At 37.8% G+C, this 16,443-nt stretch overlaps 1 protein-coding gene across 2 annotated transcripts; it reads right to left on the bottom strand.

The window, feature by feature from the left end:
- Positions 1-8,809: 8,809 nt before the first annotated feature.
- On the bottom strand, positions 8,810-12,578 carry LOC124398022 (T-box-containing protein TBX6L-like). Of its 2 annotated transcripts, none has more exons than XM_046868005.1 (9): positions 12,380-12,578; positions 12,090-12,246; positions 11,870-11,972; positions 11,199-11,363; positions 10,950-11,096; positions 10,791-10,861; positions 10,620-10,711; positions 10,152-10,356; positions 8,810-9,675 (listed from the first exon to the last, which is right to left on the bottom strand). In XM_046868005.1, the coding sequence occupies exons 1-9, from the start codon at positions 12,393-12,395 to the stop codon at positions 9,255-9,257; spliced, it is 1,377 nt and encodes a 458-aa protein (XP_046723961.1). In that variant the 5' UTR covers positions 12,396-12,578; the 3' UTR covers positions 8,810-9,254. The 2 variants fall into 2 exon arrangements, with proteins under 2 accessions (XP_046723961.1, XP_046723962.1); XM_046868006.1 differs by having other exon boundaries at positions 12,090-12,207.
- Between the last annotated feature and the right edge of the window lie 3,865 nt (positions 12,579-16,443).

Genomic DNA, 16,443 nt, shown 5'->3' with positions numbered 1-16,443 from the left:
GTGTGTGTGGGGGAGTGTGTGTGTGTGTGTGTGTGGTGTGTGTGTGTGTGTGTGTGGGGGCGGAGTGTGTGTGGGGGCGGAGTGTGTGTGTGTGGGGCGGAGTGTGTGTGTGGAGGAGTGTGTGTGGAGTGTGTGTGTGTGTGGGGTGGAGTGTGTGTGTGTGGGGTGGAGTGTGTGTGTGTGTGGGTGGAGTGTGTGTGGAGGTGTGTGTGTGTGAGGTGTGTGTGTGGAGTGTGTGTGTGTGTGTGGAGTGTGTGGAGTGAGTGTGTGGGGAGTGAGTGTGAGTGTGTGTGTGGAGGTGTGTGTGTGTGGAGTGTGTGTGTGTGTGTGTGGTGGAGTGTGTGTGTGTGTGTGTGTGGTGGAGTGTGTGTGTGTGTGGAGTGTGTGTGTGTGGTGGAGTGTGTGTGTGTGTGGGGTGGAGTGTGTGTGTGTGTGTGTGTGTGTGTGTGTGGGGGAGTGTGTGTGTGTGTGGTAGGAGTGTGTGTGTGTGTGTGTGGTGGGAGGAGTGTGTGTGTGTGTGGTGGAGTGTGTGTGGAGTGTGTGTGTGTGTGGGGTGGAGTGTGTGTGTGTGTGTGGTGTGTGTGTGTGGAGTGTGTGTGTGTGTGGTGTGTGTGTGTGGTGTGTGTGTGTGTGGTAGGAGTGTGTGTGTGTGTGGCGGAGGTGTGTGTGTGTGTGTGTGTGTGTGGGGGCGGAGGTGTGTGTGTGTGTGGTGGAGTGTGTGTGTGTGTGTGTGTGTGTGTGTGGTGTGTGGAGTGTGGAGGTGTGTGTGTGTGTGTGTGGTGTGTGTGTGGAGTGTGTGTGTGTGTGTGTGGTGGAGTGTGTGTGTGTGTGGAGTGTGTGTGTGTGTGTGTGTGTGTAGGAGTGTGTGTGTGTGTGTGTGTGGAGGTGTGTGTGGAGTGTGTGTGGTGGGAGTGTGTGTGTGTGTGTGTGTGTGGTGGGAGTGTGTGTGTGTGTGTGTGGAGTGTGTGTGTGTGTGTGTGTGTGGTGGGAGTGTGTGTGTGTGTGTGTGGAGTGTGTGTGTGTGTGTGTGGTGTGTGTGTGGAGGAGTGTGTGTGTGGGGAGTGAGTGTGGGAGTGAGTGTGTGGGGAGTGAGTGTGAGTGTGTGTGGGGGAGTGTGTGTGTGGGGGAGTGTGTGTGTGTGGTGGGAGTGAGTGTGTGTGTGTGGGGAGTGAGTGTGTGTGTGGTGGGAGTGAGGTGTGTGTGTGTGTGGTGGGAGTGTGTGTGTGTGTGGTGGGAGTGAGTGTGAGTGTGTGGAGTGTGTGTGTAAGAGACAGACTTAAGGAGTCCTACTAGATCCTGTTTAGGGCTTCAGTCTCTCCTTGGCAAGTTTTTTTTTTTTTTTTTTTTGAGTGCAGAGCACCATATAATTTAATATTAATTCCTGAAACATCTCAGAAGCAGACATGTGTGAAACTAGTCTGTAGCTGTAGCCTTTTTGTGCCATGATAATACACGATTTGTGAATATCAGGTGTAGTTTGTGAAATAGTTGTGGTTTAAGAATGGCGCTGTGGGAGGTTTTTTTAATCCGGTCTCAAATATTCCCAGTGAAATGAGTGTTTTAGGTTTGCGCCTAATCTATAACTTCTGTACTGCTGTGAGCACGCTTGTTTGCACACAGCCTCATGAGGAAGCATGTTATGCTGGTTGGATTTGGTCTATGATTAATGCTGCTTTCTGCTTTGCCTTTGTTTCCACTGAGCTCAACCCATGTCATTTAGGTGATTTTTGCACATCAGCAGTTTTCATTTGTAAATGATTAGTAGCATTCAGACTTGGAGTCTGTCTTTTTTTTAAGCTAGCAAATGAATTGGTCCTTTGCTGTGTGTTTAAAATGAACTATAGTGAATTAACTTTCTAAAAAAGGGATAAAAATGCCTGCTGGTTGCCTATGCGCATGATCTGACTAAGAGCGCTCTTCCTCCTGACCCTGCGTTCACATGCCATTCCTACATTGATCTGACATAGTTTCACTGGTAACCTCTAGTGAGTGGGGCTCAACCTGACTCCTGTGTCATACTATTTTGTAGGTACAGTCATAATGCCACAACAGCAAAACACTTTGCAGAATGTTTGTTTTCATCTTTCTCTCACTCTCACTCTCACACACACACACACACACACACACACAATGGAACATGGATGTTACAGCCCAAATTTTTTACACTCCACAGTATACATCACAATACTTTGTTTGGTGCCAGCAGAAACAACAGATGCAACTATTAACATAAACGTATTTGGTACAAATAAGAATTTAACATGGATTTTTACTCGGCACAGTGAGTAAGAGTGAATTGCTTTTAAAAAAAAACCATGACATTGCCTGTGATTTATTAAGATAATTCTGTTCATAAGTGGCAATATAATTTTATCTTACCTGTACAACTGAAAAAGAAAACAAAAAAAAGAAGTCAGCACCATCTTTCAAAGGAAGTGATAGTTGCATTTGCAAGTCTGTTGATTTGTAATTCTTTTCAAATGAGCTCATCACTGCCATCTTTTTTTTAGGCTGCTTTATGGCACCATAATGCTTTTAGTGTAACCTCAATGTGACTCCAAAATCACATCATAAAGTGGTAGCTGCAGAGATTATGAATATCATGTGCAGGTTTGCAACATTCAGCCACAAATCTGAAATTAGATTTGATACTTAATAATAATAAAAAATTGTGCCATGGTAAATCTACAAATCCAAATGACTGGCTCCGGTAAATTTACCATATTTGTGTTTTAGATTTTGGCTTAAAAAGGTTTTAATTATGTATTTATTTTTTTCCCCTTGTTCTTTTATTGTTTTATGAACCACATATCGTAAACGGTCAGTAAATTGTTTAATTTATATTAAAATCTACATTTTGGAAGAAAAAGCTGCAAAATACTTTTTTGTGAACGCAGGATCAGGATTTCTGCTGCTTTTGTCACTTTTTTCCTCATCAACTCTGAATTTTTTCAGTAATTATATTAACAGTATTACTGTACTGTCCATGAGTAGGTACCCTTATGGTGGCCATAGTACAAAACAATTGAAATGTGCCTTTTTTTTTTTTTGACCATTTTCATTTGCGTTAATATTTGCCAACCCGTAACATCCATGCTGATACGATCCATCATGTACAGAGTGAGAAAATAAAATGTACTTCTCTTAACTGTCTCTGGTCTGCGTCTTGTGAATGTAGAGATGCCCATTATCTGTGTGACCTGTGTACTCGAGATGGAGGCTTTATTTCCTCCCGTGTGCTGCTCTGGTTGGAGATGGGAGCTTTGGATGTGGAACAGGACGGCAGTGACTTATTTTCTCTCTCTCTCTCTCTCTCTCTCTCTCTCTCTCTCTCTCATTTTTTTTTTTTAAATTAGCACCAGTTTGAAGTCCCTTGAGAAAGGAAGTAATTAAAGATTGTTAATGAAGTGCTAAGAAAAGAAACATGGATTGATGACCTACAGAATCTTCTCAAAGGCATTTTTTTTTCAAGTTTTTCTCTTGCTTCTCTGAAGGCCTTAAATCATGTGCTTGTTATATTCTTTACCCATTACCTCAACCTCTTCTTTTAGTCATGTGAGCATGACTCAGACTGAGTTTCTAATCTGGTATCTATAATAAATTTGTGTTTTTATTGCACAGTTATTTCTATAAAATAAACGCAAAGAGCAGGTTTTTTTTGTTTTTTGGGATCTACTTCTACAAGAAGATTTACCTCACGTATATCTCTTTTGCCTCTACATTTGAGTGCATTAATTACTAAATTTAAATTAAACAGTTTGATGTTTTCTTCTGACTTTTTATAGTGTGCTTAATTTATAGACAATTATTTAAAAGTTGTGTTTCTTTGGATCTCCTATATTTTGCATGTACAATTTATTTAATTTAGTTGTTGAATTACCTGGCTGTTTTATTTTTAATTTTTTTATTTGTGTGCATGACCTGATCTTCGAGTTTCTCTCCTCAGCTCTTTGTGAAGGCGTACTGAAGAAGCTGTTTGGAAGTCCAGGCACTGCTTATGTCCCCTTACTGGCAAGGATACAACATGGCAGTGTGCCTTAACTATTTTGGATACGTTTGTGTAGCAACTGGCAATAGAAAGAGGATATTCATGGCTACTTGGCTTTACACAACACAGTTGATCACTGTGATGCATTGTCTTTAGCAGAATGCCACTGAACAGTGGAGGTTTTTTTAAATATATATATATACATTATAATTGTTTAAATACACACTTTGGGAATTCTATTTTGTTTAATGTCAGAGGTGTTCTTTAAGAGTTTGAGAGGAGCTCACACTATTAAAGGGGATTACGTTTTTTTTTTAATTGAGTCGAATCTGCTAGCCAAAGCTACTTGATATAAACTTTTACTATACATTCTGACTAGTGATGCTAAGTTGTCAGTCCGATTGCCTTGCATTCTATAAAAGATATATTAAAATAAATGTAAAAGCCATCGTGCTACACACTACACCTCTCCTGTCTTACTGCTCTTCAGACGACTGAATCAGCTCCAAGTGTTCCCTGAACAGAACCGTTTCAAAGAGTCGACTCTTTTGGCAACGGCGTGGTGAAATGAGCGCGTGTCGCATGCCTTGCGAACAGGTGCAGACCAGCATGACGGCGTGCAAATGGGGCTGTGGTGTGTAGAGCGCATGCGCACCTCCGCCTGCTCCACGGTCACTCTTTAAAAAACGAAACAAAAAAACCCACAATGTTTAAAAATAACTGCAAGAAAAAAAAACACTAGCCCGTCCAATCTAACTTAAAATGTGATTGGAAGGTGTAAGTGCAGTAAGTGTGTGTGCTGAAGTGATGTATGACTGACTGTTATCAGTAAATGCATACAAATGGACAAAGTCACAGGGTAAAATGCTCCAATGAGTTTCCCCTTTGCACAGCGTTTTGACCTTAGATAATAGATATTAGATAGAATAAATTAAATAGATAATGATAGTAGATAATCTATGTGGCTAGTTTGCATATTTGGTGCATTTGAATTCCCAAAACCTGTTGCACAAGTAAGGAAGATTTCTTTCTCAATATAATTGAGTAGAGTTGATGTAAAAGTAATTGGTCATTATGTGTAATTGTTATCAGTAACTGATAGAACTCAACTTAAAGTTGTGGCTGTAATCCTTTCTTACTAGATTAATCCTGTAGTGTCATGTTTCTGGTGTAAAATAAAGAAGCAAACTTCAGTCATGTCTTGACTAAGCAGCTGCATGTAGGGTCAAGGCCTGAACAGGGAAAATACTGATTTATTTTACACTGATGTATTAGAAAGTGTTTTACCCTGGTCAGAATCATTGTGCAGCAGTTAAAACTAATACCTGCTACCAGTTGATTTGATGTGGAAACTGGCTTGATTCAAAAGCAGCTACACTCACACCTTTAAGAGTTTGTGTTAGTCAAAACGTGTAATTTAAAGCACCAAATTACATTATTTATAGCTTGTTAAGCTCTAAGCTAAGGTAGAATTTTATTCGCCTAAATTAATTTTATTTATCTTTAATTGAACAAATTTCTGCACTGGAAGATCAACTGGTTTTAGAACAGCCGAACATCCCTGGTTGTTTGGCCCAGATGTTGCAGCCAACACTCAGCATTTCTATGAACATCTTCATCGGTTTATGCATATCAAGAGATGATGCAGGAGCTCTGAGCTGAACTGCATCAAGGTTGCACTTGTTGGCTTCATGACAGTTTCACACTCTACCACAAGCAAACCTTTTTCTGCAGCATTTTCTCGGAAGCCCTGGGGGGGAGTAATGTGATGAAATGTTTGTTGTAAATAACATTCGGTACACTATGCAAGGGTATTCCCTGCCTGTTAGAGGTTTTTATTTTTAGGGCAGTTTGTTCGGTTTGATGGTTCTTTGTATATACAGGACAGTTGTTAATATGAAATATACAATTAAAATAATAATATTTGGTTTTTAATGTGGAAAAAAAACCCCGCAATGGGTTCTTACAAAACTGGAAGTACATACACAGGGTGAAATGATTTCTACTCTACCTTTATCACACAATCACTTTTACTTGCAGTGAAAATGTTTTTCACCTCATCTTCAATGTCAAATAGAAAAATGTGAAAAAAAGAAAAACTCATGAACAATTCATTTGTAGCATTCTAGTAACATTTGCTGGTCCTAGGAATGATGATGAATATTTTGAACCTTTTGCTAGTGTTGGCTAGTTGTATTCTTGGTTAAATAAAACCTGAGCTAACACTTATAGTATGATTGCAGTTTTTTGTTTGTTTGTTTGGTTTGGTTTAAAATGAAGTAGACAGTGAGCTGGCAGTCAGTGATCTGGTACGTACTATCAGTAAGCAGAAATAAATACAAATATACGTAAGGTTAACATTGTTGGTTGACTGGAGAATTTGATAGTTTGCCAGCTTTATTTAGATCAAGGTCTATTCCCCTCTAAAGTGTACTTGCATCAATATTTCAAGCTCTGTCTCTAATTTTACTGCATTTTTTTTTTTTTGTTGCTAGAGCATCATTCTACATTTTTCTCATCTGTGAAATTGTAGGCATGTCTCAAATTATTTGGTCCACATTCAACTTTACTGTGTTTAGTCTCCTATTTGTTTAAATGAGATACAGCTATATAGGTGCATATAGGGAGGCCACACTGAACTTGTTGAAAGGAGAATATGAAGTAAACAGCTTTCCCACCTCTTTACAATGGCAAGATTTTTCCATTTGGCCGAAGGTATGACCCTTTTAGGTTTCTGGCCTCCAAACACCTCCTTTCAAGCTTTTTTTTACTCGAGTGTTAAACTTTTCATGAGGTGGTTTATGATTGATATGTGCTGTTTAATTGTTATACTGAAGGAACAGACATCTAAAAGAGACGTCATCTGTGTCTCTGCCTGTTAAAACCTCAGATTGTTGTTCTTAGTTTACAAGAGTGGAACCTGTTGTGGTCTTCTGCTTGTGTAGCCAATCAACCTCAAAATCTAATGTTCGTACATGCTGTGATGCTTTTCTTCTCACCACATTTATAAAGAGTTCTCAATTGTTTATAAAAATGTGCAATGATTCTCTAGAAGAAAGATTATAGAAGCAGTAAAATTAAAAAGAGAGCAAGTGGAGTTTAGAGGGCTTATAAACTGAGTAGAAATGGTTCTTCAGCTAAATGAAGCTGACAAACTATCAAATTCTTAAGCCAACCAGCAGTGTCTAAACAAAAAAAAATGTGTTCATTTATCCTCTTTCAAAGTTCATACTGTATCTCTGACTGCCCCCTTGCTACTTGTCTTCTACATTTTAAATCCAAACAAAGCCATCACTTTTACTATTAGGATCATTAGACAAGGCCCCTAAACCTTCATCTGTAAATGGCATACATATGAGACATTTTGGATAAGGTCGTCTGAACATGTAAGGTCAAATAGGCAAATAAAAGTGCCCAATAAAGACTATGTCTATTTTGTTCAAATACAGATTTAAAATAATATTTTGCCCGTTTTTAACAGATTAACTTCAGCCGATTTTGGGACCAAATACTTGGTTTGCTAGTGCACAAAAGATCGAACTGTTGAATAAGCAGTGGCAAGGGTAAAGAAATAGCAGGGGAAACTATTCAATATAAAATATATATGCTAAATATGCAATTTCATTGTGACTTGGAACAGTATACAAACAGTATAGGATTGGCAGTGCCTGGATTTTAACTTTAAATTTTCCAGTTAGTAGCCCAAAACCTTAAGCATTAAACCAATCATTGTAAAATGTATACATGCAGTTTGCTCGCCTGGATCCCTTAAATGTTATATTAGTCTCAGATAAATTATATTTGTGGCAAGAGAAACTGTAAATGTCACGAAATTCCAAACTTATTGGGTGGCCTTTTCTAGATTGGTTTATAATGACAACCACATCCATCCACACACCTGTAACATTTGCCCACCAAAGACAAGGCCCTAATTTTGTCTCTCATTTAGGATCTAACACCAAACTTCTAATTACCCCCAGTTGCTTTCTTTCATGCTTACCCCTATTCCACATATTTATGTTAAGTTTTGTTGCAAGAGCAAAGTGAACAAAATAAACTTTTCCCAAACTACTGCTATACTCAAAAATATGTGCTGCTAACAAAAATACTTATTAAAGATGAATTCATAAGAATTTTCTTTTTTTTTGCCTCCAAAGTCAGAAAATTATGTATAAACTCCACTTCCTGTGAAAGAAGAGTACCTGCAGGAGTAAAAGGGAAAGTTTATAGGACTGTGGTGAGACCTGTGATGTTGTATGCTTTAGAGACCGTGGCATTGAGTAAAAGACTGAGGGTGGACCTGGAGGTAGCAGAGCTGGATGTTGAGGTTTTTGTGGGAGTGACGACGATGAACAGTATTAGAAATGAGTTTATTAGAGGGACAGCACATGTAGGACCTTTTGGAGACAAGGTGAGCAAGGCGCGATTGAGATAGTTTGGACATGTGCAAAGGAGGGACATGGGGTATATCGGTAGGAGACTGCTGAGAATGGAGCCACCAGGAAGGAGGAAAAGAGGAAGGCCAAGGAGTAGGTTTATGGATGTGGTGAGGGAAGACATGCAGGTAGTTGGTTTGAAAGAAGAAGATGTAGAGGACAGTGGGGTATAGAGAAAGATGATCCGCTGTGGCAACCCCTAATGGGAGAAGCCGAAAGAAGAAGAAGAAGATAAACTTCCCTTCCCCAGTTTATTATTACTATGTATAAACTTAAAACCTAGTTTAAGTAATGATTTAAATATAGAATGAATTCAGATAAACAGAAATTTTTGTTTGGTTCATTGTTGTTATTTTTAAAGATTTCTCTAATTGCTAACATTTTACATAGATTTTAATAGGAAGAAATAGAGGAACACTGACATGAATTCTCTCAATGTCACAAAAGACAAACAGTATTTCATAAGTTCTGATTAGTCACCCTATAAAATATAGCTGTATGCATTTACAGTATTAATATTAATATAATTTGTATACTGCACCTTGTTTAATGTATAATATTTCCATTTACAAACATTGGACAAAAAATTCAGGTAAAAGTTTATCTTAATTAAGTAACAAGCAAGTGTAGGCTTATTTAAAATCACACAGTGACATTAGATGATTTTTCTTAAGCCTATATAATCCAGAATATACATTTTATTCCATGATGTATTAATCTGTATGTTTGTTTTCAATATTAGAATCAAGCACAAAAATAATTGTCTCTCCAATTGTTCTTTTGCTATTATCTGTTTTTTTCTGATGATGTAGTCTTTTCTGCACTGTTCCTCAGCAAGTGTAGGAGAAAAGAGAATACTGACTCCACTCTGCCATGTTGCTGTGGTGATATCCAGAGGGATGGATGCTATGCTCTGACATCAGGTGTTGTGGGAGTGGCTGAGAGTAGGTGGAGCTTGAGTACTGTCCAGCTAAAGCTCCACTCCAGTGGCCTAAAGGCTGCTCCATGTTATAATGACTGTACAGCGGCATCCCTGGCCTGGCTTTGGAATGCCCTCCAATGTTGGTAGTCAGGGAGAAGTCCTGTGCTTTATTCTGTGAAGAACCCTGACTCATGGATGGCAGGGTTCTTGAGAGCTCCTGCTCAGGAACAGTGGCCATGTCGGTAGATCTAGACTCAAAACTGTTGCAGACGGTTTGGGCATCGGGGCAGGAAGATGAAGACATCCTCCCAAATGCTGAGTTGTGAGTTCTGCAGGGATACCATGACAAAAAACAGTATTTAACAGTATATCTGAGAGGGGGCAACTCTGCTGTTATATTTAATATATTAAGCGATAGTGGTTGTGTGATCACCCTAATTATGTTAATCCTATTATTCCACAACAATTTGCCAACAGTGATTGTCATTACCAGTAATGTGTCATGGGGCTACTGAGTTTATATTGAGTTTATAGTTTAATTCAGTGTTGTTGCTTGTTGCTTTTGTACCCAGGAGACTTGTTTAAATGTCATTCTAGTGTTTTTTTCTTTAATTATTTCCTTGTTAAATATTGTTGTTTTTATCTTAAGTCTAATTAAAGCTGATTTATTGTTTACTGTAATGCTGACCTTCAGTATTTGTAACATTATCTGTGCCACAAGGCACTTAAAAAAAAAACTTGGCTAGGCTGATCAACTGAGTACATTGTGCACTTAATAATAGATGTTTCATATCAGATAACATACTTGTGTAGTTGGTAGTTGGCCTGTCCTGGAACAAGCTGCTCTGAGTTTGTGTAGTCCATGGCTCCCTCACTCTGCAGACTTTGGCCAGGGTCCTGTTCTCCTCCCCATGGGGACATTTGCTCATCCTGGGCCATCGGCACTTCTTTGGAAAGCATCAGGCTTTCGGAATCCTCTCTGTGAGGGTCATATGGAAGCCTTGGCACATCTGTAGGTGAAAAAGAAATTAAATACAGATTAAAACCAGACAAGATCATTTAACCAGCAAAACCGAATGATGCATTCATGGCATGTTTTTCTCTCAAGTACTGTAGGGTAAAGATCATGCTGGCACCCATGAAACCAAGATTTCTCATTTAACATTTAACTTTGGGCAATTAAAAATATATCTGTTAACTTTAAATAATTTTGAGCATTAAAAACAGTAAGCATTTTTTTTATTATATATAAATACAAAATGTCAGTAATCACCTTGGAAACAGTTGAACTCTGGCTCTTTGTCTGAAGACTTTAGTTTCTTCGCTGAACTCTCTGGACACAACTGACTTTTCTGAGCTCTGTGCCTGCAAGAGAATGAAACAGTTATATATTTTGCTGACCTTTTTCTAACCAAACATTATTGTCTTTAACCTTTTATCCCACCTTTTGCCATGAGTTCCTTCTTCTCTGAAGCCCTTTGCGAAGGGGTTGTGGTCTATCTTCAGCTTTGTAATCTATGAAGAACAAAAAATTGATTAACCAAAAAAGTTCAAATACAAGAATAAGGAATTCAGGGTTTTGTGTATTATTGACAGAACTGACCTTGGTGTTCTGGTAGACCGTGACTGCGGTGAAGGTGGTTTCAGGGAATGTGAAGGTCTGGAAGACTCTCCATCGCACGCTATAAAGGTCATCGGCCTGCACCACATGAAAGCGAGGCTGGTAGCGATGCATTGAGTGTAAAATTATCTACAGAAAGTGGATATGAAAATGTTACAACATGAGTCAAAGCGAAAAGCTGAAACAGCAAAAGAAACAACTGGTGGCTTTAACTCCATACAACATCCTTACATGGCCTCTTTGGTCTAGTGGGTTGTTGGTGAGCTTCAGCTTGAGAAAAGAAATTGACTGCTTCATCCAATGGCTACCCAAAGCAGGAGAATCTGGGTGAACGTAGGTTCTACATGGAGGCTGTGGCTCTGCTTTTCCCGCCACCTCCCACTGCTCATTATTCCACTGTAGGAGATAAATGCTCAGTTTAAATATAAGACAATATCTCAAATATTTTTGCTGTTCTTTTTTATTTTTATGAAGACATAACATATTGCTGTAGTACATACAAACACGTCTGGGAGGGTGACCTTATGTAAAGTGAGGTGCCATATATAGACTTTGATTGCTCTCCTGGAGGACATTAGTGGGGGAGTATGGGGAATTGGACTTGACTAGACCCCTAACTGAGGCAAGAAAAACAGGAAGTGATAATAGCCTTTGATATTCACACTTTTTGGTGATTGGCACTCCACAGGAGGACCACCGTCTGCACTCACAAATGGTTTTTGGGGGTTGGTTTGTGTCTTGCTTTGTTCCTGTTTTGAGCGTCATGTTTATACCAAACAACTTCCAATAATCCCAGTAATCTAGTTGTTCATACTAACCTGTAGGTTAACAAGCATCTCCATAGCAACTTTTTTCTTTTGTATTTGCAGAAATGATTAACCTGTAACTGTTTATTTGCTTACCTTGTACCTGGAATTGTCCACTGGAACCATATCCACCATGATGACATACTTGGCATAGGGCACAAGACCAGACACACTTACATTGCAATATGGAAACATCCTCCTAAATTACAATTAAAAGATAAATAATGTGTTAACATTTCTATGTACCTTATCAGTTAATTATATGTGCTTAAATGGTCAAATTTAGATGATTAATTAACATTTTTTTACTCGTTACCTGCCAGATTTAGTGATGACCATTTCAGTACCAATGTCATGAAAGGATTTCCAGAGCTCTGAATATTCCAGTTTCATTCTCATGTTCCCCTGTTGGTAGGACTCAGCTGGGTGAGGTGCTATGGGCGATCCAGACATTGTAGATGAATGTCTTAGGTCTGTAATGGGTGTAATATATATATTATGTACTAAAAAAGGACTGCACATCAATATTAAATGTCATGCATTTTTCAGAAAATCCAATTACTTACTGATTATCTGATTATAGGTAAAACAAACAAATGAACTCACCAGCAATTTGCTCCATTTTTAAGATTCTTCGGAGCAGCTTGAGTTTATGGCAACACTAGTTGTTAAAATAATCTTATCTTGATCCTCAGCTGCAGGACTCCATTAATTCCAGGGGAAGAAAACTGCATAAAAAAAACTTAAGCATGCAATGGACCTTAGTTTTAAGTTGACCAACAGGTAAAAACAATGACCAAATGCCCTGGGCTCAGCACAACCTTGAGTTTAAAGACACTGGCCGAGGGGGCGGGGCCTCATAGAGTCCTTGTATGTGTGTGTGGACAAAAGTGAGAGGGTCTATTAGCATACTTTGAAGTGTCCTATTAGCACCGGTGGTCAGTGTGTGTGTGGTTGTTTAGGGGTAGAGCAGTAGCAGGAGGTGACTCATGGATCAAAAGGAGCCTGATGAGGATATTATTGTGAGAGAAAGACGTCTGGTGATGCGCTCTAACATGTATCATGTTCCAATCACTCCTAAGCAGGTATATATATATATATATATATATATATATATATATATATATATATATATATATATATATAGGTCACATTAATCTACAGTAATCTGAAAATCTTATAAAAAAATAATTAAAAGTAACCTTTTCACATTAAGGGACTGTAAAACATACTGCAAACAGCAGGAAACTGAACCCAGTATACTATATATATATATATATATATATATATATATATATATATATATATATATATATATATATATTTCCACAGAACAAAATATTCATAAAAATCCACTACAGCAAATAAGAAAACCTAAGAAAACAGTTTTAATTAATTTCACATTATGAAATTAATATTAAAAAAATCAATCTCTGTGGATACACTGAAGTTTCACTTAAAAAAATAAAGCTAACATGATTTAGGGTAAATAAACATGTAATATGACTTTGGCACTTTATTACAGCATTTTCAAAAGATATCAAGTGGCTAACTCTTTACTCTTCAACTCCATCTTCCTGAATGTGGACAGAAGTTGTTTCTCTTATGAGTCATGCTCACAAACAGTTGTATTCACTTCTCCTCAGTTTGGTTTGTGTATTGAGCCCTGTCTGGCCTTGACAATGGGAAGATGGGCCTCTTAATCCTATCAGCACATGGAGCCATGACGGCACAAGCTCTTTACCTCTTATGGGACAGCCAGTTAGCAGCCAGTTAATGCAGGAGGTGGTAGTGTGGGGGTGGAAATCTACAGGAAGCTCAGTGCAGTGTCTGTGATGTCCCATGAGGGAGGACAGGGCTGGGGTCTGAAGTGTCCTGTCTGAGGCCCATACACATGCTAAGTGCTCAAATGGTGCAGAGATGGCGGAACATTTGCACACATTCAGCACATCCTTTCAGCCTTTCAAACAAACACCTGAGAAAAATCAGTGCTATTGGTTTTTATTCCTCCCACAGAACAACATGAACGACGTTCTGCTGGAAAACATTAAAGAAGCAATATAGATTACACAGAAATGTTCACAATTCGAAATGTATTCAACTCAATTTAGCTCTGATCAAGTGTCAATATTCAAGTGAAAAATGTGAATGTGATTCGCAGACATGCTTGTATAATTAAATTGTCTCCCAGATGCTGCAAGAGATTTTTAATAAGGTCATAAACCTACACAATGACTATACAGTACATGATCTGTTTAAACATCGATTGTGATATTGTGAGACTTTGGATTAAAACAACAACAATATAGCATAACCCTATTTTCCCTGTTTTGTGTTCTATTAATTTGGATTAAAATGGCATTACATATATTTGTAGGCAATATTTAAATAGAATTCTAAACCTTTCTTTCGAAAATTTTTAAATTTACCTTTTTTTCTTTTAGTTCTTTCAACATTATGTAATCTGGGCCTTGTTTGGCTCAGTAACATCAACCAAATATCAAGATAAACAAACAAAACAATACAAATAAAAAATAAATGCATAAAAAGAGAGCAATATTGTCTTCTGTATCACTCCTAAAGTTTTGTCTCCATATTTAGGCCACACCCGTTACTTGTGTATGATTCTGAAAAAGTGCTACTGCCACTGAACAACAGTTTTTTTTTTCTTTTTGATCTGTCCTTTTGTCTATGTTTATAGAATACAATGAGCAAGCAGCAAGTGAGAAACCACATCATTGTTTGAGTGTGCGCGCGTGTGTGTGTGTGTGTGTGTATATGTGTGTGAGCGCATGGGCATGCATGCTCTGGAAAGGACTTAACACTCTGAACCTTTTGACCTAAAATGTTCTATCTCTTTTATAACAAGAGCATTGATGTTAAAGTTCACACATACAATAACTTCATTTTTTTATTTGACAATGAATGAGTCATAAACCTCCCAAGGCTTCTGACATTTAATAATGTCATTTGGAGCACAAACAAGCCATACAAGTCACACAGGATATACATATTATTAGGTTAAGATATTTGGTTAAAATATACACATCAAACAGGCCATGATAACTAGAGAAATCTTTCAAATCTCTCTCTCTCTCTCTCTCTCTCTCTCTCTCTCTCTCTCTCTCTCTCTCTCTCTCTCTCTCTCTCTCTTTCTCTTTTACTAACTCACTCACTCACTCACTCACTCACTCACTCACTCACTCACTCACTCACGGCAACATTGATTAGAAAATTTCAAGTGTCAACTCATCCCAAAGGTATGAATGCACTCTTAGAATGTCCTCATACCCCTGGGCACTAAAGCATTTACGTCAAACTGTTCATTATAAAGTGTATCTCCTATGACTTGCATCAGCCCACACATTTTCTGTGTGCACAGAGTAACATGTCAGTTCAATGAGTCAGGTCATTTGTCTTAGCTCACCAGTTACATTTTATTCTTTCATCTCCATATATTCATCATTTAAAACAAAAATCAAGCAAAGGTGTTCGTCTTTTGGTCTATTAAAGTTCATCATCATAAGACAAAGAGCATTATAAGCTACTTTACACTGCATTATAAACTATAAATAAAAGTTATAAAACACAACCTAGTAGGGTTCTACATGGTCTCTGGTATAAATATTCACCCACTTCAACATTTCCATAATTTCTAGTGTTACAACTTGGAACTGGAATGGACATTTATACATAATAGACAATTGACACTGGAAAAATGTGCTGTGTCTATATGCTTTGCAAAATTACATAGTTGGTTGAATGCGCAATGAGATCTCAATACAGCTGTTCCTGGAAAGTCCCAGAGTTTGTAAAAGACCATACATAACCGAAAAGCATTAAAACATCTTAGGAAAAGGAAAATTCCAAAAACATAAATTTAAGATTAAAATGAATACTACAGAAAATCACAAAATACAACTGTTTTAAAAAAAAAATGCATTAATAAAATGAATGTTATTGTTCAAATAATTTACTAAAAGAGTGCAGCAATAAGCTTGTAATGCAGTGTTTAAAAACACAAACATTTTATAATAATCCACTTTCTAGTGAGTTCACAAAACCCAAGCCCACGTTTTACTGTTCTCAATCCGTCAGGTTAGCTTTTAAACACGACATCTGATCCTGTTGAGGCAGAATCCTCAGATTTTAAATTTACTCTGCACTCGAGGGCACGAATTTTACTTCCACTCGAGCACAAATCATCCTCTACCATGTTCCAAAAGACAGGCGCTTACTGGATTGAGTACTCAGTATAAAACACAGAACATAAAACATTTAGTTGAGAACTGCACTGACGATGGCCGTCAAATAATAAATAGAGAAACAGCACCATCTTCTGGTAGCCTTATGAAAGTAAAAAAAGACAACAGCATTAAATAAAATGATCAAAAACTCCATGCAAAAATTAGTTAATTAAAACATAATCAAATTAAAAGAAAAAGATTAATTAAATAGATTCACAGTTAAAAACAAAGAGAAGTGTTTGTGATTTGTCAATTATGCTACAAAAAAATTCATATGCAGAATCTTCATATGTGGGATGAAACTTTCAGGAATATAAATTTTATAAACATTTAGGCCATGCTGTTATACGTTGTGAGCCTGATACTTTCATTCATCAGTTTGTCACATGTCACTTTTCCATTTAATTTAATTCAATTCAATTC

The sequence above is a fragment of the Silurus meridionalis genome, chromosome 15 (assembly GCF_014805685.1).
Source record: "Silurus meridionalis isolate SWU-2019-XX chromosome 15, ASM1480568v1, whole genome shotgun sequence".
In the NCBI taxonomy this organism is placed as follows: domain Eukaryota; kingdom Metazoa; phylum Chordata; class Actinopteri; order Siluriformes; family Siluridae; genus Silurus; species Silurus meridionalis.
The sequence above is the reverse complement of the archived record's forward strand: the minus strand, read 5'-3'. Positions and strand labels throughout refer to the sequence as shown.

Bases quoted from the DNA above. Each gene is read 5' to 3' on its own strand.
- LOC124398022 (XM_046868005.1), bottom strand. The intron at 10,862-10,949 runs GTCAGTTCTGTC...TGTTCTTCATAG, and splicing joins CGGTCTACCAGAACACCAAG to ATTACAAAGCTGAAGATAGA. The intron at 10,357-10,619 runs GTGATTACTGAC...TTTCACCTACAG, and splicing joins AGAGTTCAACTGTTTCCAAG to ATGTGCCAAGGCTTCCATAT.